This window comes from Mobula hypostoma, chromosome 4 (assembly GCF_963921235.1).
Source record: "Mobula hypostoma chromosome 4, sMobHyp1.1, whole genome shotgun sequence".
Lineage (NCBI taxonomy): Eukaryota > Metazoa > Chordata > Chondrichthyes > Myliobatiformes > Myliobatidae > Mobula > Mobula hypostoma.
The window spans coordinates 100,255,804-100,281,591 of NC_086100.1; the positions used below are offsets into that span (position 1 = coordinate 100,255,804).

At 44.3% G+C, this 25,788-nt stretch overlaps 1 protein-coding gene across 4 annotated transcripts in view; it reads left to right on the plus strand.

The window, feature by feature from the left end:
• The first annotated feature begins 722 nt into the window (after positions 1 to 722).
• Positions 723 to 25,788, plus strand: part of slc2a9l2 (solute carrier family 2 member 9, like 2) — a 268,228-nt gene continuing 243,162 nt past the window's right edge. For 3 of the 4 annotated variants that reach the window (XM_063046289.1, XM_063046290.1, XM_063046291.1), the window contains exons 1-2: positions 723 to 845; positions 16,775 to 16,873. In XM_063046289.1, coding sequence (XP_062902359.1) covers positions 750 to 845; positions 16,775 to 16,873 — 195 coding nt within the window. In that variant the 5' untranslated portion in view covers positions 723 to 749. Of the gene's footprint in view, positions 846 to 16,774; positions 16,874 to 23,426; positions 23,484 to 24,494; positions 24,530 to 25,788 lie in introns of those variants that run through there. The other variant, XM_063046293.1, reaches the window with a different exon arrangement.

Below are 25,788 nucleotides of genomic sequence, written 5' to 3' on the forward strand. Positions count from 1 at the left end.
TTAGGACAACTGGAAGTGTGTGCACAACATTATGAATTAGGGCTCATTCACTAGACTAAAACCAGCAGGCTGAACTCTTGTGAAAGATTGAGTAAATATAATTTTGTCAGCAATAGCCACTCTTGAACAATTATCTGAACTACACGTTGAAGTACTATTGGGGTGCCAGAAAATAACCAAAGACTGTTGAATAGCATTCTACTCAAATCTCCCAAGTGGAGAAATGTAATCATGTTTTTAATCCTACAAACATTCATGTAAACTACATTGGTGTCCCAGGATCCTACTCCATTCATTGCATCTAGCCACACGCAAAACAATCTATTAGCAATAGATTTTTTTAAAGGATTTATTTTAAAAAAAACTTTTGGATGAACTCAGCAGTTCAGGCAGCATTCGTACAGACAAATTGACTCTCAGTGACTGCCGTTCCGGCTCCACAGACGCTGCCCGACTCGCTGATTTCCTCTAGTACCTTTATTTTCCCGTTCAGATCCCAGCATCTGCAGTCTCGCTTGTCTCTATTAAAACTCAATTATACATCAAACCTTCCGCTATTTTTAGAAATCGCACAGTGGTAGAATTACTCTTTATGTCACCATTCCTTCATGATAACTTCACGATTACAGTACAGTATTTACCAAATGGAGACGGGGCGGGACTACGGGCTGTAGCTTTACCATCGGCGGTATCAGGGAGCGCGATTGCGGGTCACGTGACCGCGGGCGGCGGGACATGCGATTCGCTGGATGGAGCAGAGACGGCGCCGTGTGTCCGGCACCCTGGACGAGGCTTTCATAAGCAGCGCCTGTTGTAGACTTTATTTTCACAGAACCGTAGAAAAGGTAAGCGGCATCGGTGGCGTGGCATTTCCACGGAATTCAGTACTAGCACAGCACGTTTACTTCACTGTAATTTTAAACTTCTGAAACTCGTAGTCTGTTCACAGCAAATTGGGTTACTGCAACCTTTCTGCATGACTTCAATGTACATGCAACTAAAAGGGCTTTGAGAAGCCGCCAACTTCGGTCACTATTAAGTAGGTTTTGAAAGTTTTTTTTCTCAAAAGATACAATTAGATCGACAGCTTTATAGAAATCTGATTAGAAGAGTTAAGCGTATCAGAGTGTAGTTTACTGTAGTACTAAGGAGCAGGTGCTTTGGAAGCGGAAAGGTCTGCTGGACCTTGTCCCCAGGGTTTTGAAAGGTAGCTGGAGAGATTGCACTCTTTAAGGCAGGGGAGAAGAAGAAAGGAAATTATAGGCCGCAGCTTTCACCATCTGCAAAGGGATCCTACCACTAAATGTATTGTTACCTCCCCTAATCCTGCACTTTCTGCTAGGATCGCGCTCTCTGTGATTCCCTTGTCCACTCGTCCCTCCCCGCTAATCTCCCTCCCGCATTTATCCCAACAAGTAGCCCAAAATGCTACACCTGCCCATTCCTCTCCTCCCTCACCTCCATTCAGTGTCCCAGGCAGTCCTTCCAAGTGAGGCAGCACTTCACCTGCGAATCTGCTGGGGTTTGGTGCTCCCGATGCAGCCTCTATGTTGCCCAAAAGTCACCACGAGTGAGACTTCCCGGTGGCCAAACATTTTAATTCCGATTCCTGTTCCTGTTCTGACTTCTTGGTCCACGGCCGCCGCTTGTGCCAAAAGGAGGTCTCCCTTGGTGGAGGAGCAACGCTTTATGTTCCTTTCGGGTAGTCTCCAACATGATGGCATGAATGCAGATTTCTCCTTCTAGTTATCAAAATCCCCTCCCCCACCACCCCACCAACCCACCAACCCACCAACCCACCACCTTCCACCATTCCCCACTCCTGACCTTTTACTGCCTCTCACTCTCCTATTAACTTCCCCCTGGGTCCCCTCCTCCTTCCCTTCCTCCTATTGTCCACTGTCCTCTCCTATCAGATTCTTTCTTCTCCAGCCCTTGACCTTTCCCACCCACCTGGGTTCACCAATCACCTTCAAAATTGCCTCCTTCCCCTCCCCCACCCTTTTATTCTGTCTGCTTTCCCCTTCCTTCTCAGTCCTGAAGAAGGGTCTTGGCCTGAAATGTCGACTCTAGTCATTTCTATGGATGCTGCCTGACTTGCTGAGTTCCTCCAGTATTTTGTGTGTGTTTTGCTTTAGATTTCCAGCATCTGCAGACTTTCTCCTGTTTAAAATTGCAGGCCAGTTAGCCCAACTTCAGTGGTTGGGAAGATGTTGCAGTTCTTGGTGGTAGGTGATGAAGTAGGCCGAAGTCAGTCACTGGGAGTCTTGCCTGACAAATCTGTTGGAATTCTTTTAGGAAATAACAGGCAAAAGGGAGTCAGTGGATGTTGTTTACTGGTTTTCAGAAGGCCTTTGACAAGGTGCTGCACACGAGGCTGCTCAAAGAGCCTGTGGTATCACAGAAAAGGTACTAGCATGGATTGAAGCTTGGCTGAGTGGCAGGAGGCAAGGAGTGGGAATAAAGGGGGTTGACATGCCATGACTGTTGTTCTGCAGTGGTCAGTATTGTGACGGCTTCATTGCAAGTTACATGACAGTGATTTGGATGACAGATAGGATACAAGTTTAGCATTCATATTGAAAGAACAAGAATATACTGTAAGAGCAAGGATGTAATGCTGGGGTTTTACAGGGGTTTATTGAGACCACATTTGGAATATTATGAGCAGATTTGGGCCCCCGATTTACGAAAAGATGTACTGCTATTGGAGAGGGTCTAGAGGAGGTTCTTGAGAATTATTCTGGGAACGAAAGGGCTGTAGGAGGAGTGTTTGGCTCTGAGCCTGTTCTTGCTGGAGTTCAGAAGAATGGGGGGGGGGTATTCTGAACCGAGAAAGAGAGGATGTGGGGAGATGTTTCCTATAGTGGGGGAGTCTAGGACCAGAAGACAGAGCCCCAGAATGGAGTAACATCCATTACGAATAGAGATGAGTCTCTTTAGTAAGAGGAATTCATAACTCATTGCCACAGAATTCATTGGCTGTGGAGGTCAAGTCATTGAATGTATTTAAAGTGGAGGTTGATAGGTTCTTGATTGTTCAAGGTTACAGGGAGAAGGCAAGAGAATGGGTTTGAGAGAGATAATAAATTAGCTATATTGGAATGGCAGTGCAGACTTGATGGGCCAAATGGCCTAATTCTACTCCCATGTCGTATGGTGGAGAAGATAATTTTCAATAAGTTAATTTGGACCACATAACATGTGCTTGATTCACAGTTGCAATTTATTTGCTCCAGATTTATTTCCGTCTGCTCAGTGACAATGGAGATGTCAGGCAGGACAGTGGAATACTTCTGCGGGATGTGGGAAGGCGGGGAGACCTCCAGCATCCCAAGCAACTACAACTGCAAGTCGTGCATCTAGCTGCAACTTCCAACAATCCGTGTTAAGAGTTGGAACTGGGTGAACTCTGGATCATTTGGGAGGCTGAGGGGGTGTTAGATAGGACATATAGAGAGGTAGTTACACCCAAGGTGCAGGACACAGGAAACTGGGTGACAGGAAGGGGCAAGGGGTAAGGACCCAGTGCAGAGTATCCCTGTGGCTATCCCCCTAAACAACAGGTATACAACTTTGGATACTGTTGGGAGGGATTACCTAGCATAGAGAAGTCACAGTGGTCAGGTCTCTGGCACTGAGTCTGCCTCTATGACTCAGATGGGGGGGGGGAGGAAAAGAGGCATGCTGCAGTAATAGGGGATTTGTGAGGAGAAGGGACAGGAGGTTCTGGGTTTGCAAAAATGAGATTCCCAGGTGCCAGAGTCCTGGATATTTCGGATCGAGTCCTCAGCATTCGTAAGTGGGAGGTCATAATCTATATAGGCATGTAGGTACCAATGACATGGGTAGGAAGAGTGACAAGGTTCTGCATTGGAAATTCAGGGAATTGGGTGTTAATTTAAAGGGCAGGGCCTGTTATGGTTGTGACCCCAGGATTGCTAAGTGCTAGTGAGGCCAGAACTAGGAAGATTGTACAGTTTAATACATGGCAAAGGAGTTGGTTTAGGAGAGAGAGCATAAGATTTTTGGATCATTGGGCTCTCTTCCAAAAAAGGTGGGATCTGTACAGAGGGATGGTTTGCACCTGAACTGGAAGGGGACTAATATACTAGGGGAAGGTTTGTTAATGCTGCCTGGTGGGGTTTAAGCTAGAGTTGCAGGGGGATGGGAACAGTTAGTGGAGAGGTTGTGGAGGAAGATGTTGGTAAGTCATCAAAGTTAAGAATCAAAAGGCTGAGCATGGTGTGGCTAGTGTCCCGAGCTGTGTATATTTCAATGCAAGAAGTATTGTAGGAAAGGTGGAAGATAATGCTGAAGGTGAGGCAGCTGGTTTACAAACAGAGGCAATGTGTAGTGAGGAGAGGCTGTTGATAGGGCAAAACTGCAGTCAATAGGATGAGTTGCAACGTAAAAGGTGGACAAACTCGAGAAAGGTGAATATAGAACCCTTTCTATATATAGAATATAGAAGATGTTATGTTTGAATGCATGCCCTATACAGAATAAGATAAGTGAACTTGCAGCACAGTTGCAGGTTGGCAGGTATGATGTTATAGGCATCACTGAATCAAGGCTAAAGGTTATAGCTGAAAGGTTAATGTCCAAGGATACACATTGAATCGAAAGAATAGGCAGGAAGGCAGTGGGGTGTCGTTGTTCTGTTGGTAAAAAAAGAAATCAAATCATTACAAAGAGATGACAAGGGGTCAGAAGGTGTTGAAGGTGATGGAGTTGAGGAACTGAAAGGGTAAAAAAGACCCTGATGGGAGTTGTATACAGACCCCAAATAGTAGCAAGGATGTGGCCTACAAATTACAATGGGAGATAGAAAATACATTCCAATCTCTTTGTACCAAATTTGTTATTGAGTTTATAATTTTGAAAATAAATAAAAAGATTTAAAAAGAAAGAAAAGAAAGAAAATACATGTCAAAAGGGCAGTGTTACAATAGTCATGGGAGACTTCAATGTGGAGGTAGATTGGATTACAGGAGGGGGAATTTCTAGACTGCCCATGAGATGGCTTTGTAGAGCAGCTCGTGGTTGAGCCCACGAGAGGATCAACTATTCTGCATTGGATGTTCTTCAATAACTCAGAATTAAGGTAGAAGAACCCTTAGGAATAAGTGATCATAATGTGTTTGAATTCATCCTGAGATTTGAAAAGGAGAAGCTAACGTCAGATGTATCAGTATTACAGTGGAGTAAAGGGAATTACAGAGGCATGAGAGAGGAGTTGGCCAGAATTGATTGGTAAGGAACATCTGCAGAGCAGCAATGGCTGAAATTTCTGGAAGCAATTTGGAAGACACTGGATGTATACATCCCAAAGAGGAAGAAGTATTCTAAAGGTAAGATGACACAACAAAGAAAAGTTAAAGCCAACATAAAAGCCAAATAGAAGGCATATAATAGAGCAAGATTTAGTGGGAAGCTAGAGGATAGGGAAGCTTTTAAAAACCAACAGAAGGCAACAAAGCTGTCATTAAGAAGGTAAAGATGGAAGGTAAGCTAGCCAATAATATTAAAGATACCAAAAATTTCTTCAGATACATTAAGTGTAAAAGACAGTGGAAGAGTAGAGATCGGTCTGCTTTAAAACAATGCTAGAGAGATAGAAATGGGGTAACAATGGAATAGCAGGTGAACTGAATAAGTATTTTGTATCAGTCTTCACTGTGGAAGACACTAGCAATATGGTGGAAGTTCCAGGTGTCAGGGGTCATGAAGTGTGTGAAGCTACAATTACTAGAGAGAATCTCTTGTGAAACTGAAAGGTCTGAAGGTAGGTAAGTCACCTGGACCAGATGGACTACACCCCAGGGTTCTGAAAGAGGTGGCTGAAGAGATCGTGGAGGCATTAGTAATGAACTTTCAACAATCACAAGATTCTGGAATCATTCCGGAAGACTGGAAAATTGCAGATGTCCTCCCCTCTTCAAGAAGGGAGAGAGGCAGAAGAAAGGAAACTATAGGCCAGTTAGTTTGACCTCAGTGGCTGGGAAGCTGTTGGAGCCGATTATAAAGGATGAGGTCTCAGGGAACTTGGAGACACATGATAAAATCGACGGTCATCAGCCTGGTTTCATAAAGGGAAAACCTCGCCTGGCAAACCGGTTGAAATTATTTGAAGAAATAACAAGCAGGCTAGACAAGGCAGAATCGGTTGATGTTGTGTACTTGGATTTTCAGAAGGCCTTTGATAAGGTGCCACACATGAGGCTGCTTAACAAGATAATAGCCCATTGTATGACAGGAAAGATTCTATCATGAATAAAGCAGTGGCTGATTGGCAGGAGGCAAAAGGTAAGAATGAATGGAACCTTTTTAGGTTGGCTACTAGCAGCTAGTGATAGTCCACAGGGGTCTGTGTTGATACCAATTCTTTTTAGGTTATTTGGATGATGGACTTGATGGCTTTGTTGCAAAGTTTACAGATGATATGAAGATAGGTGGAAGGGCAGGTAGTTTTGAGGAAGAGAGGCTACAGAAGGACTTAGATTAGGAGAATGACAATGAAATGGCAGATGGAAAGTGCATGGTCATGCACTTCATAAGAAATAAAAGGGTTGACTATTTTCTAAATGGAGAGAAAATACAGAAATCTGAAGTGCAAAGGGACTTTGGAGTCCTTGTTCAGGATTCCCTAAAGGTTAATTTGTAGGTTGAGTCTGTGGTGAGGGTGGCAAATGCGATGTTAGCATTCGTTTCAAGAGGATGAGAATATAAAAGCAAAGATGTAATGTTAAGACTTTATAAACCATTGGTGAGGCCTCACTTGAAATATTGTGAGCAGGTTTTGATAGGATGTGCTGAAACTGGAGAGGGTTCAAAAGAGGTTCTCAGAAAATGTTTCCAGGATTGAATGGCTTGTCATATGAAGATCATTTGTTGGCTTTGGGCCTGTATTCACTGGAATTCAGAAGAATGAAGAGTGACCTCACTGAAACATCGAATGTTGTAAGTCCTTGATAGAGTGGATATGGAGAGGATGTTTCCTGTGGTGGGGGATGTGGGAGAGTCCAAGACCAGAGGACACAGCCTCAGAATAGAGGGGCATCCTTTTTGGATGGAGATGAAGAGGGCATTCTTCAGCCGAAGAGTGGTGAATCTGTGGATTTCTTTGCCACAGGCAGCTGTGGAAGCCAAATCTTTATCTATATTTAAGGCCGAGGTTGAATGATTCTTGATTGATCAGGGCATGATAGAATATAGCGAGAAGGCAGGAGATTGGGACTGAGAGGAAAATTAGATCAGCCATGAATAAATGCGGGAGCAGACTTGATGGGCCAAATGGCCTAATTGTGCTCCTATATCTTATGGTCTTAAATCATGGTGTTAAATGACATTGCTGGATACACAGGTGCTATTTTAAAATACATGCAGCTTTTCTTTGCTTTTAGACCATAAGACCATAAGACAAAAGGAGCAGAAGTCGGCCATTCGGCCCATTGAGTCTGCTCCGCTATTTTATCATGAGCTGATCCATTCTCCGTATTCCCCATTCTCCAATTATCATAAGACTGCCCTTCTGACAAGCCTTTTCTATTTCCTGTTGTAATTTGTAGTCCATATCACTGCAGCTGTTTGGAGGCCTGTATACAACTGCCATCAGGGTCCTTTTACCCCTGCGATTTCTAAGCTCAACCCATAAAGATTCTGTACCTTCTGATCCTATATCACTTCTTTCTAATGATTTGATATCATTTCTTACCAATAAAGCCACACAACCCCCTCTGCCTACCTTCCTATCCTTCTGATACTCCGTGTATCCTTGGATGTTCAGCTCCCAGAGACATGCATCCTTTAGCCATATCTCAGTGATGGCCACAATATCATACATAGAAACATAGAAAATAGGTGCAGGAGTAGGCCATTTGGCCCTTCGAGCCTGCACTGCCATTTATTACGATCATGGCTGATCATCCAACTCAGAACCCTGCACCAGCCTTCCCTCCATACCCTCTGATCCCCCTAGCCACAAGGGCCATATCTAACTCCCTCTTAAATATAGCCAATGAACTGGCCTCAACTGTTTCCTGTGGCAGAGAATTCCACAGATTCACCACTCTCTGTGTGAAGAAGTTTTTCCTAATCTCAGTCCTAAAAGGCTTCGCCTTTATCCTCAAACCGTGACCCCTCGTTCTGGACTTCCCCAACATCGGGAACAATCTTCCTGCATCTAGCCTGTCCAATCCCTTTAGGATTTTATATGTTTCAATCAGATCCCCCCTCAATCTTCTAAATTCCAACGAGTACAAGCCCAGTTCATCCAGTCTTTCTTCATATGAAAGTCCTGCCATCCCAGGAATCAATCTGGTGAACCTTCTTTGTACTCCCTCTATGGCAAGGATGTCTTTCCTCAGATTAGGGGACCAAAACTGCACACAATACTCCAGGTGTGGTCTCACCAAGGCCTTGTACAACTGCAGTAGTACCTCCCTGCTCCTGTACTCGAATCCTCTTGCTATAAATGCCAGCATACCATTCGCCTTTTTCACCGCCTGCTGTATCTGCATGCCCACTTTCAATGACTGGTGTATAATGACACCCAGGTCTCGTTGCACCTCCCCCTTTCCTAATCGGCCACCATACCTGCCAATCTGTAGCTGTACAACAGGATCATCCACCTTTTTCCTTATGCTACGTGCATTTAAGTATAACACCTTTTGTCATGCTTTTAAATTTTCCATGGGCAGTCTTGGAGTTTAAAATGATTTGGCAAATATATCTATTCAACTGAAGAAGCCTTTGTGGGACTTGCAGACTCTTCTACAGGTGGGTTAAAGGGACGATGACGTGAGTGTGTGTGAGACTTGAGAAGTGCTTCATTTCTGCCGACCATTCCTTCAGCTTCTATATTTTCTCAACACAAATCTGCATTGGCAGGTGATTAAAGATTCATTGCACAGAATACAGGAGAGAAACATTCCTGTTAGAAGGAAGGACAGGGATAGAAAGATAAGAGAACCTTGGATGTCCAGAGAAGTGATGAATTTAGACGAGAAAAACTTCAGAATTTAGGATCAAACAGACTACTTGAGTATAAAAAAACCAGAAAAGAACTAAAGAAGGAATTGGGAAAGCCAGGAGGGGCCATGGAACATTCATAGCAATTAGGGTTAAGCTGAATCCTAAGGCATTTTGAGGGCAAGACGATAACTAGGGAGAAGGTAGGACTACTCAAGGATAAAGATGCTAACATTTGCTTGGATGTAGAGAAGGTAAGTGAGGTACTTAATGAATACTTTGCTTCAGTATTTATCAAGAAAAAGGATATGGAGGACCAAGAGATCAGTGCTGAGTGTATAAATACACTCAGTTGGGAGGTCGAGGAGGAAGTTTTGGGCCTCCTAATGAGTATTAATGTGGATAAGTCCCCAGGGCCTGATGGGATTTACCCTGTTATTGAAGGAGGCAAGTGGTGAGATTACTGGGGCCTTGACCAGTATCTTTGTGTCCCCTCGAGCCACAGATGAGGTCCAGGAGGACTGGCGTGTGGCTAATGTTGAACCTCTATTTAAGAAGGAAACAAGGGAAAAGCTGGGAATTATAGACTGGTGAGTTTTGCATCAGTTGCAGGTAATTTGCTGGAGAAAATGCTTAGGGATAGGGTATACGAGCATTTGAAAAGCCATAGGGAGAGCCAGCATGCTTTGTGCATGGCATGTCGAGCCAGGTGATGAGAGAGAGTAGGGCAGTGGATGTGGTCTACGTGGATTTTAGTAAGGCGTTTGACAAAGTCCCTCATCCGTTGACAAAATCCAGAAGATTAAAATGCAAGAAGTCCGTGGTGATCTGTGCTGAAACCTCTGCAGTTCGTGATGTATATAAATAACCTGGATGAAAATGTAGATGGGTTTGTTCATAAGTTTGGGGTTGATACCAAGATTGGTGGAGTTGTGGCTAGTGTAGAAGACTAACAAAGAATATAGCATGATATAGAAAAATTGCAGATCGAGGCTAAGAAATGGCAGCTGGAGCTTAACCTAGATAAATGTGAAGTGTTGCACCTTTGTAGGGCCAATGCAAGGGCACAGTACATTGTTAGTGCAAGATTCTTTGTTGCTGAACAGAGAAATCTTGGGATCCGAGTTCATAGATCCTTGAAAGTGGCTACATAGGTTAATGAAGTGGTTAAAGCTAATGGAATGCTTTTATTAGTTGAGGCTTTGAGTTCAGAAATTATGTTGCAACTTTATGCAAGTCTGGTTAGGACACATCTGGAATATTGCATACAGTTCTGGTTTCCCACCATAGGAAGGCTGTTAAGGCTTTGGAGATGGTGTAGATGAAGTTTACCATGATGCTGCCTGGTTTAGAGGGCATGTGCTGTCATGAGAGGCACAGATAGAATGAACAGAGATGATCTGTTTCCCAGGGTTGAAATGTTCAGAACTCGAGGGAATACATTGAAGGTGAGAGGGGTAGGTTCAAAAGGAATGTGGGGGTTAAGTTTTTTATTCAGAGATGTGGATGCCTGGAATGTGCTGCTTGGTATGATGGTAGAGGAAAATACATTGGATGCTTAGATAGGCACATGAATCTGAGGAAGATGGAGGGATATAGACATGGTATTGGTAGGGGGGATGAGTGTTTGGGTGTTTTAGATTCACAGTTTAGTTGGTTCAGTACAGCATTGTGTGCTAAATGGCCTGTTCTGGCACTGTACTTCTGTGCCCTGTGTTCTCAATTCAATATCAAATGAGTGGACCAGAGGAAAAGAACTTTCTCATGAGTTGCTCAAGGAAACTTATAAACAATTCAAGGGTGTCTTAATTGTACACTTGGTAATATTTTTATCTTCCCAAAACAGATTGCTTTGGGAATCTGAGGTCTGATACATGAATCATGTGGCAGCCCCGTTTGTCCTAGCTGAGTATAACTGCAGCCTTAATGGGGGGGATGTTGGTCTGTGAGAGGCCATTCACATCAGTTTGTTTATCTTGTTTGGTTTGGTCTACGTTACTGAGGCAACAGTCAGTGGTATTTGTCTAGTGCTTTAATTGTCTTCTGTAGGAAGTCCATGTTTTGAGTAAGAATCAGAACTGAATAATAGACCATGAAGGTGAAAGAGATTACAGTTTCTGGAATCTGAAGCAATAGAATCTCAGTGGATCAGGCATTATCTGTGGAGGACAATAGACAGTCACTGTTTCCAGTCAACTCCCTTCATCTGGACAGGAAAGAAAGGGGGAAATATTCTCTGTAAAAAGATGGAGGAAAGTGTGGAACAAGAACTGGCAGGTAATAGGTGGATCTAGATGAGGGAGGGGAGGGCAGTACTGGGAGGTGCTAGGTGGGAGTGACAAAACACTGAAGCTGTTACAATCTGATAGGGCAACTGAGCATGAAATATAGGGAGGGAGGGGAACAGGTGTTGAGAGCAGGTGGGAATGGGCAGATGGAGAGGGTCGGGAGGGGGACTGGTGCTGGGAGGGGGTAGGTGATGGGCAGATAGGGAGGGTGGGGAGGAGAAAGACATGGGGAGATGGGAACCAGGAGGGAGGGAGGGAGGGGGATCGAGATGTAAGAGTCTTTGTGTGGATACAGTGCGAGTACCGAGGGAGGGAGCGGGATTGAGGTGTGAGGGTCTTTGTGTGGATACAGTGCGAGTACCGGGGGAGGGAGGGGGATCGAGGTGTGAGGGTCTTTGTGTGGATACAGTGTGAGTACTGGGGGAGGGAGGGGGATCGAAGTGTGAGGGTCTTTGTGTGGATACGGTGTGAGTACCGAGGGAGGGAGGGGGATTGAGGTGTGATGGTCTTTATGTGGATACAGTGTGAGTACCAAGGGAGGGATTGCGGTGTGAGGGTCTTTGTGTGGATACAGTGTGAGTACCGAGGGAGGGAGGGGGATCGAGGTGTGAGGGTCTTTGTGTAATACAATGTGAGTTCCTAGGGAGGGAGGGGGATCGATGGGGAGTGATGAGCAAATGAGAGAGGGAAACTATACCTAACAGTGGGATCCTGTTGCAGGTGGTTGAAGTTGTGAAGAATGAAGTGTTGGATTTGTAGGCTGATGAGGTGTTTGGTGAGCACAGAGGAACCATAATCCTTGTTCTATTTAGGGCAGGTGGGTTGATGGCAGCAATGCTGGAAATTTAGGACATATTAGTAAGGGCTCCATTGTGGGGAAATCCCATTTTCTAAAAAAAAATCTTGGGGGTCTTGTGGAAAGTCTCAATATGCTAACAGATGGGTTCTCCCAACCCCTACTCCCCCACACTCAACTGCTATTGGTCTTGATGTGAAACTCTGACTGTCAGTTTACCTCAGAGGTTGTTGCCTGAGTTGTTGAGGTCCTCCAATGCTTTTTGTCTTGCTAATAGCCCCATGACCTTTGTGCTGTGTTTGGTGTCTTGATCGTTAAGTCCTCATTGCCTTAGTTGGTTTCATATTGTTCTGCTACACTGGTGAATTTCATTATCCATGTCTGCTTTTGCTGAAGGATGGTTTTTGAGTTATGGGAGTGGTCCATGTTCTCCAGCATCTCTCTCTGGTCTGGAGGCAACACATTTTTGATTACCTCCACCATTGCAGACAGTTGAGATGCAGTATAACAGTGAGGAAGACTAGGTTGACCATGCAGACCTTGTTTGACAGCCATCTGCTTAAGGTCAGGATACGCCATCGTACATCAGGTGTAAAATGATGTCAGGCAGCCAAAGGTGAGGTTTTCCTCTGGCTATCTCCCTATATGTTATGAACAGTGAAGGTTATAACCTTTGTGTTTCACTGTAGTGTGGGGTTAGGGAACTCTTTGGCCACTGGGGGCGGGTGGGGGTGAGAAGATCCTGGCAATCTCCTATGATGGTCATGGTTACAGTGCTTCTGAGGTCCTCTGGCATGTCCTCTTCTGTGAAGAGGTAAGAGGTGAAGGGGTAAATATGTGAACTTTTACAGTATAGAGGCCAAGCGTGGTGGTGAGGCTGTTCGCATGGCCTCCTGTAGAATAAAGCCTAGGTGCTGCTGTTGTTGATGACCATGTCCAAGGAGTTCTTTTGAAGTATTCCTTCTAGGGAGGTCTAACACTCACCTATGCCTGATAGTCTCTCCTTTGTTCTTGGCTCTGAGCACAGTGACTGTTGGGTTGAGGGTGTTGTTCGGTCCATAGAGGGCTTTGGGACCTGAAAAATCTGCACGTCAGGCTTATCAGCTGGTTGGGCTCACTCCACATGCCTCTGATTATTTGGTCAGATGCCTGATGAGTGGTTTATTTTCCCTTTCCTAACACTGCAGTTTCCAATCCAAAAAAAGCATCACACACTTGAAGTTAAATTGTGGAGAGACTGAATTGGCTGAGACTTTTCCCTGGAGTGAAGGAGGCTGAGCGGTGACCTTATATTTAGGTGCTTAACACCCAATGATGCACGATAAAAGGATAGAGAGGTTGGGGAGGCTCTATGGGTAAAAATTCAAATCTATGTCTGGAGAAAGACATGACATAGGACCGAAAGGTGTAGAATTCTTTGCGTAGAGTTAAAAACTACAAGGATGAAAAGACCCTGATGGGAGTTGGTATTCAGGCCCAGCTCAGTAGCCAGGATGTGGGGTAGAAATTCCAACGGGAAGTGGAAAAGGCATGTCAAAAGGGTGACTTTTAAAGGGTAACCCTCCCCCACCACCTTGTTCTGGTTTCTTTTCTCCCTTCCTTTCCAGTCCTGATGATGGGTCTTGGCCTGAAATGTCAACTGTTCATTCATTTGCTTCATCTGCAGTTTCTCCAGTGTTTTGTACGTGTTCCTCTGGATTTCTGCTGAGTTTCTCCAGTGTTTTGTATGTGTTCCTCTGGATTTCTAGCATTTGCAGCATCTTTTGTGTTCACGTGCTCACATTTCAGACTCCTATTTCTTTAGTTGAATATCTTGGACCTACAAGAGGTGAGAAAGGAGCTTGTTTTGTTTTGTAGTTGTTCCTGCTACTTGAGTTTTTCTGCTGAATGTTGAGAGTATGGCTATGCTGGTGCCAGAATATGTGGTGACATTTGCAGGCTGCCCCCTAGTTGTGTTGGTTGGTAACACAAACGATGCATTTCCCTGTATGCCTCGATGTTCACACCTGATAAATACATCTGAATCAGACAAAGTGCATATTATACATTCAAAACGGTGAGGGAGAGGAAAGAAAACACAAGTATAGTCCAAGTCCCTGAGCAACATGTAAATTGATGGTACAGCTCCCGGCAATCCAGCCTGTCCTCCTGTCGGTTGAACACTGGAGGGAGATGCCAGCTCCCAACCAAGCACAAACTCAGCACTGCTCTGCCTCCATCTTCGTCTCACCTGGACTGCAGCAGCAGGCAAGCCCTAGGCCTGAAGCCTTGTCCTCGCTACAACCGAGGTCACACTGCTGCCTCGTCGCCTGTCTCAACCACCAAACCAGGGAAACCGGCCTGCGGCATATCACATTAATCAATGTCCAGCAGGGTCTTGCGATCACGAGAGAAACCTCCAAGACAGTCACTCATGGTTACCCTGCACGATGCTTTCACATACCAACTCCAGTGTCTTCAAGTTGCAGGCAGTAGCACAGTCTGCACCCAGGCCAGCCCTCCAAACCCAGACCAGCCCATCTGCCAGCTTCTCCTTCTCCCGGTCCAACCACTGGCTTCTCCTTCTCTCAGCTGGCAACTCTGAACAACGAACAGGTCACTGATGTGACGTTGTTCTTTGGTTGGCCACTGAGAGGCTGCTGTATTCGAATGTGCCGCCATCTTACCGGAAGTGGCAGAACAGGTGCAGAATGAGGTCAAAATGGAACAAACTGTCCACTTCCTTAAGACTGAGAAAATAAGAGGAGGGAGAATAGAATAGATGTATCATGTAACCCTCTCACTGGGGCTTGTAACAAACTCAGCTCGTTAGCTAACTGAGACTCAGCATTGCGTGGGTACCAGTGAGACGGCCACCTTCAATAATCAACTCATGTCTAGGATCGGTATGATCCGGGTTCAGTCAGACAGGAAAGTTGGAATGTTCCCATGAGGGAGTGAAAATTGTGGTGAATGCTGGGTAAATACTGCCCCATGCAAAGTTATTATTCACCAGGAAATAACGGATTATGCACTGGAATAAAATTACAGTGGAAGTATATTTACCTACATTTCAACTTAAACAGTTAACAGAAAAGGGGGCCCATTACCGTTAAACCAGTCTAACTGTGTACATAAAAGTTGGAGCTCGTTTCTGAGGTAGTTGGGTGTATTGCTTTATTCCCGGTGCTGAACCCCCATTACCAGCCACAGGTTGAACTTCCCTCGAAGAACATCATGAACAAACTGGTTATCTTGGAAGTATTGGCACTTCCTCCCTGAAACCATTTGTCTGCACACAGCACCCCTTGCAACAGCATCTCCCCTTCGGGTGGGACCCCCAAGCATCTTCCCTTGTGCTTTTCTCTGCACCTCCTCCCAAAAGATCCCAAACCAGACAACTCTCCTTCAGAAATCTGATCCCGCCCAGCTCTCTTAAATCTTCCATTGCATCCAACTGGGCAAAGTGTTACAACATGTTACCAGAACAAACCCAACTGGCTGACACAACTTTCCTGAGTTGGGCAAATGGCTCCTTTTCTTAGCTGAAGCCATGCTATGAGCTAACATAACTAAGAGGACAAACAACAGGAATTCTGCAGATGCTGGAAATTCAAGCAACATACATCAAAGTTGCTGGTGAACGCAGCAGGCCAGGCAGCATCTATAGGAAGAGGCGCAGTCGACGTTTCAGGCCGAGACCCTTGGTCAGGACTAATTGAAGGAAGAGTGAGGAAGGGATTTGAAAGCTGGAGGGGGAGATGCAAAATGATAGGAGAAGACAGGAGGGGGAGGGATAGAGCCGAGAGCTGGACAGGTGATAGGCAAAAGGGGATACGAGAGGATCATGGGACAGGAGGTCCGGGAAGAAAGACAAGGGGGGGGGGTGACCCAGAGGATGGGCAAGAGGTATATTCAGAGGGACAGAGGGAGAAAAAGGAGAGTGAGAGAAAGAATGTGTGCATAAAAATGAGTAACAGATGGGGTACGAGGGGGAGGTGGGGCCTTAGCGGAAGTTAGAGAAGTCGATGTTCATGCCATCAGGTTGGAGGCTACCCAGACGGAATATAAGGTGTTGTTCCTCCAACCTGAGTGTGGCTTCATCTTTACAGTAGAGGAGGCCGTGGATAGACATGTCAGAATGGGAATGGGATGTGGAATTAAAATGTGTGGCCACTGGGAGATCCTGCTTTCTCTGGCGGACAGAGCGTAGATGTTCAGCAAAGCGGTGTCCCAGTCTGCGTCGGGTCCCACCAATATATAAAAGGCCACATCGGGAGCACCGGACGCAGTATATCACCCCAGTCGACTCACAGGTGAAGTGATGCCTCACCTGGAAGGACTGTTTGGGGCCCTGAAACTAAGAGGACACGCTGCTTTTAAAGTTAAAATACCTCACAGCATAGCAGTAGAAATGCAATAAAACATGTTCTTAACTGGGGCAGTACATGCAGAAAAAGCAAGGGGGAATAGAAGTTCTGGTATCTTGAAACATCAGCCCAATAGCACTGTTGAGAGTGCCTTCATCAGAAGGGTTTTAGCAGTTTAAGGTGGCAGGGTAATAAATGACCAGTAATAATTCTCATACCCTGAAAATGAATCTTCAGCAAAATGTCATTGAATACCAAATGAAATATTAATCAAGAAAAGTTGTCTCAAATTAAAAAAATCTCATTTCACTGATCTTTTTTTTAAAAAAAGGTTTAAAATGTTTAAATAAGATTTTTTGCCTTTCTAGGGTTTGACATGCCATCTTCTGACTGCGTCGCTAATTGGAGCTTTTGGTTCATCGTTTCTGTATGGTTATAATTTATCAGTAGTAAATGCACCCGCAGTGGTAAGTGAATTAAAGTGGGAAAAAAAGCATGTTATAGATTCGCATAATGTATTCCCCCATTTTCCTTCACACAATGAGTATTGATGGCTTTCGGTCCTCTGGAAGCCATCAAAATCTATATGAATGTTTTGGATGTGTCCAACCCTTTAGTTTCTCCTTTACAATCCACCTTTTAGTCACCACTTTCTACAACATGTCCTCCTTTGGTTCAATATATTTTTAGTTTTTTTATAATTATCTGTAAAATTTAAAACTATTATGAATTGTTGTGAAGTGAGCCCTTTGCAGCCGGATTACATTTTTTGAACCTGTACATTAATATACATTGAATTTGTTTTTTAGAAATATGAAAATGTTTTATTGCTGTAAAAATTTCAAAGGCACCAAATGATAATGATGCAGCATATTTCTGGCACGAAACTGTCATTTGGTTTTATGGATGAGTTTATATCAAAGCTCAAAATAGCGTTCATAGAAAAATAACTTCAAAACTACTGATGAATAAAGATTTCATGTAAAGATTAAATCTAAAACAGCAAAGCTTTTTGAGAGTGAGTTTCACTTTAGAGTAGCGAGATTTGTGCAAGAGTGGGAACCATTAAAAAAGGCAGATTTCATTGAGAATGAGTTTCACTTAAGCCAATAAAAAGAGGCAAGGTTTAAGTGGCCTGGTCATTGTGGGAGCGGGCAGAGTTTGAGTGGCGAATTGAGGCTCAATAAGCTTCAGTGAGAAGAGGTGGAGGCCATTTTGAATTGGCCATTTTATAAGTGGACCAGTGGAGGAACCTATGATAAGAGGCTTTGGCAAGTAGGCGCAGGTGAATAACAGTTAAGAATAGGTAAGGGTGCTTTAATAAAGCATTAGTTTTGTGGAACTAAAGGTATCAAATTACAATAAATTAAATAAAGCAGGGATGCAGGATCAGGTGAAGTGCTGTAACTGCATGAAGTGGGAGCAGATGGGCCCCATTGTGGCTCCTGGTGACCCCATCTGCAGCAAGTGTTGACTGCTTGAGGAACTCGGGCTCAAAGTTGATGACCTGGAATCTGAGCTTCAAACATTGCGGCACATCAGGGAGGGGGAGAGTTACTGTGTTTAAGGAGGCAGTCTTGTCCATTAAATGAATTAGTATGAATTCAGTCAGAGCCAGAGTGTGACTGCAAGTGAGGCAGGTAGGGGAATCCAAGAGATAGGGGAGCCTCAGCCCTTGAGCTTGTTCAACAGGTCTGAGATAGTTGTTTCCTGTAAGGGTGAGAGTGACGGGTGTAGGAAGGATGAACAACTAAACAGTGGTTCAGGGAGCCATTTAAAAGGAGCAAAGAGAGACACACAATTGGGGATATAGACACAATTCTCTCGCAAGGATCAAGATTCCTGAAGACTATTGTCTGCCTAGTACATGGGTTTTGGGCACATCATGTGATGAGCAGAGGTATTTGAAATAGGAGGGAAAAGATCCAGTTGTTGCAGTCCAACAATTAGGAAGAACAATGGAAAAAAAAAGTTGTGCTGAGGGAATTTGAGCAGCTGGCAACTAATTTAAAACACAGAATCAAAAAGTAATAATGTTCGAATTATTACCTCTGGCATGTGTAAGTTGGTACAGGGCTAATAGGATCAGAGAGCTAAATGTGTGGCTAAGAGATTGGTGTGGGAGAAGTGGTTCTCCCTCAACTAAGAGACTGGTCCCTCAACACCAGTTCCATAGCAAAGAAAGCCCAGCAGCGTCTCTACTTTCTGCGGAGGCTGAGAAAAGTCCATCTTCCACCCCCCATCCTCACCACATTCTACAGAGGTTGTATTGAGAGCATCCTGAGCAGCTGCATCACGGCCTGGTTCAGAAATTGCACCATCTCGGATCGCAAGACCCTGCAGCGGATAGTGAAGGCAGCTGAGGAGATCATCGGGGTCTCTCTTCCTGCCATTACAGACATTTACACCACACGCTGCATCCGCAAAGCAAACAGCATTATGAAGGACCCCACGTACCCCTCATACAAACTCTTCTCCCTCCTGCCATCTGGCAAAAGGCACCGAAGTATTTGGGCTCTCACAACCAGACTATATAACAGTTTCTTCCCCCTAGCCATCAGACTCCTCAATACCCAGAGCCTGGACTGACACCAACCTACTGCCCTCCACTGTGCATATTGTCTTGTTTATTATTTATTGTAATGCCTGCACTGTTCTGTGTACTTTATGCAGTCCTGGGTAGGTCTGTAGTCTAGTGTAGTTTTTGTGTTGTTTTACATAGTTCAGTGTAGTTTTTGTATTGTTCGTGTAGCACCATGGTCCTGAAAAACGTTGTCTCGTTTTTACTGTGTACTGTACCAGCAGTTATGGTCGAAATGACAATAAAAAGTGACTTGACTTGACTTGGGTTGTGAATTTGTAGGACATTGGCACCAGTGTTGGGGAAGGAGGGAGCAACTGCAATGAGACTAGCTCTGCCTGAACCATGCTGGGACTAGGGGCTTAGTAAATTGCATTACCAGGATTGTGGACTGGGCTTTAAGCTAAATAGTGGGGGGTGGGGGAGGGGAGTGGGTTTAACAGCTTGGAAAAGTAAGGATAAAGTACAAGAGAAAGGGTGCACAGAGGTTACAGATGTGCCTAGAATAGAAAGAAAATAAAACTTTAGAAAGGGTATAGAATTTAACTTCCAGTAAAATGGAGACAAAATTGAAAAGGGTGATGTAGGACTGAAGGTGTTATATTTGAATGCATTTGAAATAAGGTAGCAGATTAAGAAATTAATTGGCAGGTATGACATTGTGGGCATCACTGAGTCATGGCTCAAAGAAAATCACAGCTAGAAGCTTAACATCCAATGATGCATGTTGTATCAAAAGGCCAGGCAGAGGGGCAGGGGGGTGGGGTGGCTCTGTTGCCTAAAAATTTGAGTAAAATCCTTAGAATGAAGTGACATAGGATCACAAGATGTAGAATCCTTGTAGGTGGAGTTAAAAAAAACTGGAAGGGTTAAAATACTCTGATGGGAGTTATATACAGACTTCTAAGCAATAGCCAGGATGTGGGCTATAAATTACAATGTGAGAGAGACAAAACATGTAAAAAAAAGGTCAATGTTACAATGTTCATGGGAGATTTCGGTATGCAGGTTGATTATGAAAATCAGGTTGGTGCTGGATCCTGAGAGAAGTGATCCTACAAATCCTGTAGAATGTCTACAGGATGGCTCTTTAGAGCAGCTTGTGGTTGAGCCCACTAGGGAAAAGACCGTTTTGGATTTGGTGTTGCATATGAACCAGATTTAATTAGGGATTTTAAGATGGGGAACCTTTAGGGTTCTAACATGATAGAATTCACCCTGCAGCCTGAGAGGGAGAAGATAAGATCTGATATATTTGACATTTCAGTGGAGTAAAGGGAACTACAGAGGCATGAGAGACAAGCTGAGCAAAGTTGATTGGTGGGAAGACCAGCAGGGATGATGGTAGAGTAGCAATGGCTGAAGTTAATGGGAGTAAGGGAAGGTGCAGGATCAGTTAATCCTGAAGAAGAATAAGCCTTTGAAAGGGAGGATGAGGCAACTGTGGTTGACAAGGTTTTAACTGAAGCCTGGTTTATACTTCTGCGTCAAAGCATCGCCATAAGGTCTACGTCGCCGCAAACCCTATGCAAAGCTGACGCGAGAGCCTGCGTTGCTGCGACACGCACCTCTCCCAAAATGTAACCGCACGTTGCGGCAACGCAGAACGTAAGAACTGTGATTGGTCCGCTTGGTAGCATCGCATGCCATCCTACGCTGCAATAGCTTCCCATTGGGCGACTGAAGGGCAGGGAAGGAACTCTGGCTGCAATGCTTTCCATAAAGCTTTACAGACCTCCGAAATTATGGAGGACACATTTCGCACGAAAAAAGACGCTCGCGTCTTGTTTACCCCGAGACTACCCTGACCATGAAGCCTTGCGCGGGCAGGTGAGTGTGCATGTGTGATGTGCGTGAATTACCGAGCGACGCAGACACACCAATGTACAAGTATAAATGCTCACAACGCGCGTAGGCCAGTTGTGTAGGTTACGGCATCCAGTTAAAGCAAAAGTATAAACCAGGCTTTACAGGAAGCACAATGATGACTTGCTGGCAGCAAGAACAACTACAGGTGTTCCCCGCTTTTCGAACGTTTGCTTTATGAAATCTCACTGTTACGAAAGACCTACATTAGTACCCTATTTTTGCTTTCAGAAGGTGTTTTCACTGTTACGAAAAAAAATCCAGTGTGCGATAAAAGGCAGCGCACCACAAGCAGCCGCTCTCCCCCGGATTCTCGCCGGCATTGCTTTAACACGTGCCTGTGAGCAGCTGTTTGCAAGATGAGTTCTATGGTATCGGAAAAACGTGAAAGAGCTCGTAAGGGTGTTACACTTATGGTAAAACTAGACATAATTAAGCGTTTTGATCGTGGTGAACGAAGTAAGGACAACGTGAGTTTGGCTTGTGGAAGTTGACGAAGACGATCTTGAAGAGGTTTTGGCATCCCATCACCAAGAACTGACAGATGAAGAGCTGATGCAATTGGAAGAACAAAGGATAACAATTGAAACCAAATGAGTAATGATAAAGTACGACTTTAATTTTGAAAGGGTACGTCAGTCTATGGGATATTTGCAGGGTGGTTTGAGTCCTTATTAAAGAATTGTGTGATAGAAAAATATGCGAGGCTCAGCAGTCAAGCAAGCCTTCCACATCAGCCACAGCAGACGACGAACCTCGACCTTCGACATCGAGGTGGGCAGTCATAGGAGAAGATGAGCTGCCTGCTCTAATGGAAACAGACGATGAAATGACACCCCAGTGTCCCACCACCCCAACCCCCAGGCCACAGACAGATACCGATTCGCGGAGAATGCAAAGGTAGCCGGGAGGCACACAGCACATCTTTAAGAAAAAAGCCGAAATAAACATGCTAATTAATTAGGTGCCGCCGACACGTAATTATCGGCCCAGATCAGAGACGACGCAATCGGAAATCGGCACTGATCTTGGCCGACAGTTACAGGCGGCACCTAATTAATTAGCTTGTTTGTTTCAGCTTTTTTCTTAAAGATGTGCTGTGTACCTCCCGGCTACCGCTGGACCCCTGTGTTCTTCACGGCAATGTATCGCTCAGCGGCCTGGAGGGTGGGGGGCCACTGCACCACCCAAACTGCAACGGCTCAGTCTAACACACCATCATCAGTGTATTTGGCGCTGTCCCGATTCCCGTAAGTGATATTACACTGTACATATTATTTCTACCTTATATCGGCTGTGTATTTTTACATGTTATTTGGTATGATTCAGCTGCTTCATAGCTTAAAGGTTACTGGAGAGCGCTTGCGCCGTGTTTTTGCCAACAGCGCTTGCGTGAGATTTTCTGCCGACGGCACTTGCGTGAGATTTTCGCTCCGGAGAGCTGTTGAGTAATGATTGTGGAAAAGTATTTCTACTTTATATAGGCTGTGTATTTATCATATCATTCCTGCTTTTACTATGTGTTACTGTTATTTTAGGTTTTATGTGTTATTTGGCATGATTTGGTAGGTTATTTTTGGGTCTGCGAACGCTCACAAAATTTTCCCATATAAATAAATGGTAATTGCTTCTTCACTTTATGACATTTCGGCTTACGAACCGTTTCATAGGAACGCTCTACCTTTGGATGGTGGGGGAAACCTGTATTGACTTCTTTATTACTCACTTTTCTCAAATGATCACTGCAATCAGTAGCCCGTTTAGAGTTGAGCTTTTGAACTTGGCATCTTTGCAGTCTGAACTGAAGTCTTGAAGCTGCAGGACAGTTGTGGTATGTATGGGCCAAATTGAGGAGGTGGGACCTGCGCTCAAGAGTAAGGAATGAGCCAATGTTTGGCCATTCCTGGAGTGAAGTTGGAGGCGATTTGAAGTGGTAGAACCAAGGCAAAGCAGAGTCGAGGTAACCATGCCTGAGAGCGACGAACAAGCCGGTGTTTGACCGATTTAGGCTCCAGGCCAGATTGAAAAGGTCAGGGTGTTGGGGCCGGAGTTCTGCTCGCTGTTCCAGGAGGTTTACTTGTCTCTGCACTGAACTGGTGCCTTGGCCTGCAACTAACGGGTTCCTGGATCAGCTGTAACTAGCTTCATGCATGTGCACTCACTTTCATGGACAATAGTTCTGAATCTTATTTGCTTACCTTTATTGTTTGCACTTTTTTTGTAGGCATATTTGATGTTTGATGGTCTTTTTTGATGGTTTAAGAGACATAGAGTCATAGAAAAGTACAGCACAGAAACACCCTTCAGCCCATCTAGTCTGTGCTGAGCCATTTAAGCTGCTTACTCCTATCGACTTGCACTGGGACCATAACTGTCCATATCCTTACCATCCACGTACCTCTCCAGACCTAAAGTGGCATGCAAAAGTTTGGGCATCCCTGGTTAACATTTCTGTTACTGTGAATAGCTAAGCGTGTAAAAGATGATCTGATTTCCAAAAGGCGTAAAGTTAAAGATGACACACTTCTTTAATATTTTAAGCAAGATTACATTTTTATTTCCATCTTTTACAGTTTCAAAATAACAAAAAAGGAGAAAGGCCTGAAGCAAATATTTGGGCACCCTGCATGGTCAGTACTTAGTAACACCCGCTTTGGCAAGTATCACAGCTTGTAAACGCGTTCTGTAGCCAGCTAAGAGTCTTTCAATTCTTGTGAAAGTAGATATGATAGTGGAATCCAGACAGACATAGGACCATGCATGTAATGGAAGGATACAGACTAATACCATTCACTACTTTGTCTCAAATTTCTTTTCAACATTCCCTTCTCACCTTAAAGCTATGCTCTATAACAGGGTTTCTCAACTGGGGTTCTTCAGAACCCTAGGGTTCCACAAGTGATCATCATTTAAAAATAAACATTATTTTTTGAACTTTGCGCAACATGTGATGCTAATGTTCACAGTGGTGAGCAGTGACTGAACAGACCCATTAGCAATCTCATTAGAGGTCTGTCAGCCCAGTGTGGCAGTGCACAGTAGGACCGTGTTTATTTGTTTGAGTCCATTCTCAGTTTTTGACACGAGATAGGGGAGTAGGGTAGGCTGATAATTGGTGGGTACGGAGGGGAAGACAGTAGGCTGATAATTGGTGAGTGTTGTATTGCACAGAGGGGAGGAAGGTAGGCTGATAATTGGTGAGTGTTGTATTGCACAGAGGGGAGGATGGTAGGCTGATAATTGGTGAGTGCTGTATTGCATGGAGGGGAGGACAGTAGGCCGATGAGCATGAAATGTGTTTTCTGAGCATTGAAATCCTTGTGTGCTTATCTCAAGTTTGGCCCAGAATTGAGTATTTGTGCAGTAAAAAAACAAGCACTGGTTTGAGCCTGGTCATGTTACTTAGTAAGACATATAAAATAGCGTCTTGGGCTATATTTTCATTCATATTTCTTTGGCTTATGGTAGTTGATAAAATTTATTGACATGTTGAATAGTAAAGTTCATGTTATAAATGGCATTAATTAAAATCATTTTACAACTTTTATTTAAATAAAATCCTTTAGAAATATTAAATTCCATTTTTGCTTAAGCCAGTTATTTAACAGAAATTTGTTGTGTTTGCATTACATGTTTTTAAGATTTATGAAAGGAAATGAAAGACATTTCAAGAAAGGTAAGCTAAGCATAACCACCTGTTTGTTTTCAAGAAAGGCTGGCTAAAAATTCATTCTCTACTCAAAAGAGCATTGACAATTATTTATTGATTATTGTATCTACAACCTACTGATCATGCTAATGTACCACGAGCTCTAGATATAGTAATTTTTATGCAGGGGTTCCTTGAGACCTGAAAATTATTTCAAGGGTTCCTCCAGGGCAAAAAGGTTGAGAAAGGCTGTTCTATAATATTTGATATTACCACCCTCAGGAAAAGACTGATGACCTACCTTATCTTAATCTGATGTTCAGTCCTGAAAAAGAAGTAGTTCAATCCCGGTTTGCTCATGGCATTGACCAGAATTGCAGATAGAAAACTCAAATAAACAAAGCAGAAAATCTTGGAAAAACTCAACAGGTCAGGCAGGATCTGTGGAAGGGATACACATAAAAATTGCTGGTGAATGCAGCAGGCCAGGCAACATCTATAGGAAGAGGTACAGTTGGCATTTCGGACCGAGACCTTTCGTCAGGACTAACTGAAAGAAGAGATAGTAAGAGATTTGAGAGGGGGAGGGGGAGATCTGAAATGATAGGAGAAGACAGGAGGGGTAGGGATGAAGCTAAGAGCTGGAAAGTTGATTAGCAAAAGGGATATGAGAGGCTCATGGGACAGGAGGCCTAGGGAGAAAGAAAACTGGAGGGGGGAAGCCCAGAGGATGGGCAAGGAGTATAGTGAGAGGGACAGAGGGAGAAAAAGGAGAGAGAAAGGAAAAAAACTAATAATAAATAAATAAATAAATAAATAACGGATGGTGTACGAAGGGGAGGTGGATCATTAACGGAAGTTAGAGAAGTCAATGTTCATGCCATCAGGTTGGAGGCTACCCAGACGGAATATAAGGTGTTGTTTCTCCAACCTGAGTGTGGCTTTATCTTTACAGTAGAGGAGGCCGTGGATAGACACATCAGAATGAGAATGGGACATGGAATTAAAATGTGTGGCCACTGGGAGATCCTGCTTTCTCTGGCAGACAGAGCGTAGGTGTTCAGCAAAACGGTCTCCCAGCCTGCGTCGGGTCTCGCCAATATATAGAAGGCCGCATCGGGAGCACCGGATGCAGTATATCACCCCAGTCGACTCACAGGTGAAGTGTCTTCTCACCTGGAAGGACTGTCTGGGGCCCTGAATGGTGGTGGGGGAGGAAGTGTAAGGGCATGTGTAGCACTTGTTCCGCTTACAAGGATAAGTGCCGGGAGGGAGATCAGTGGGAA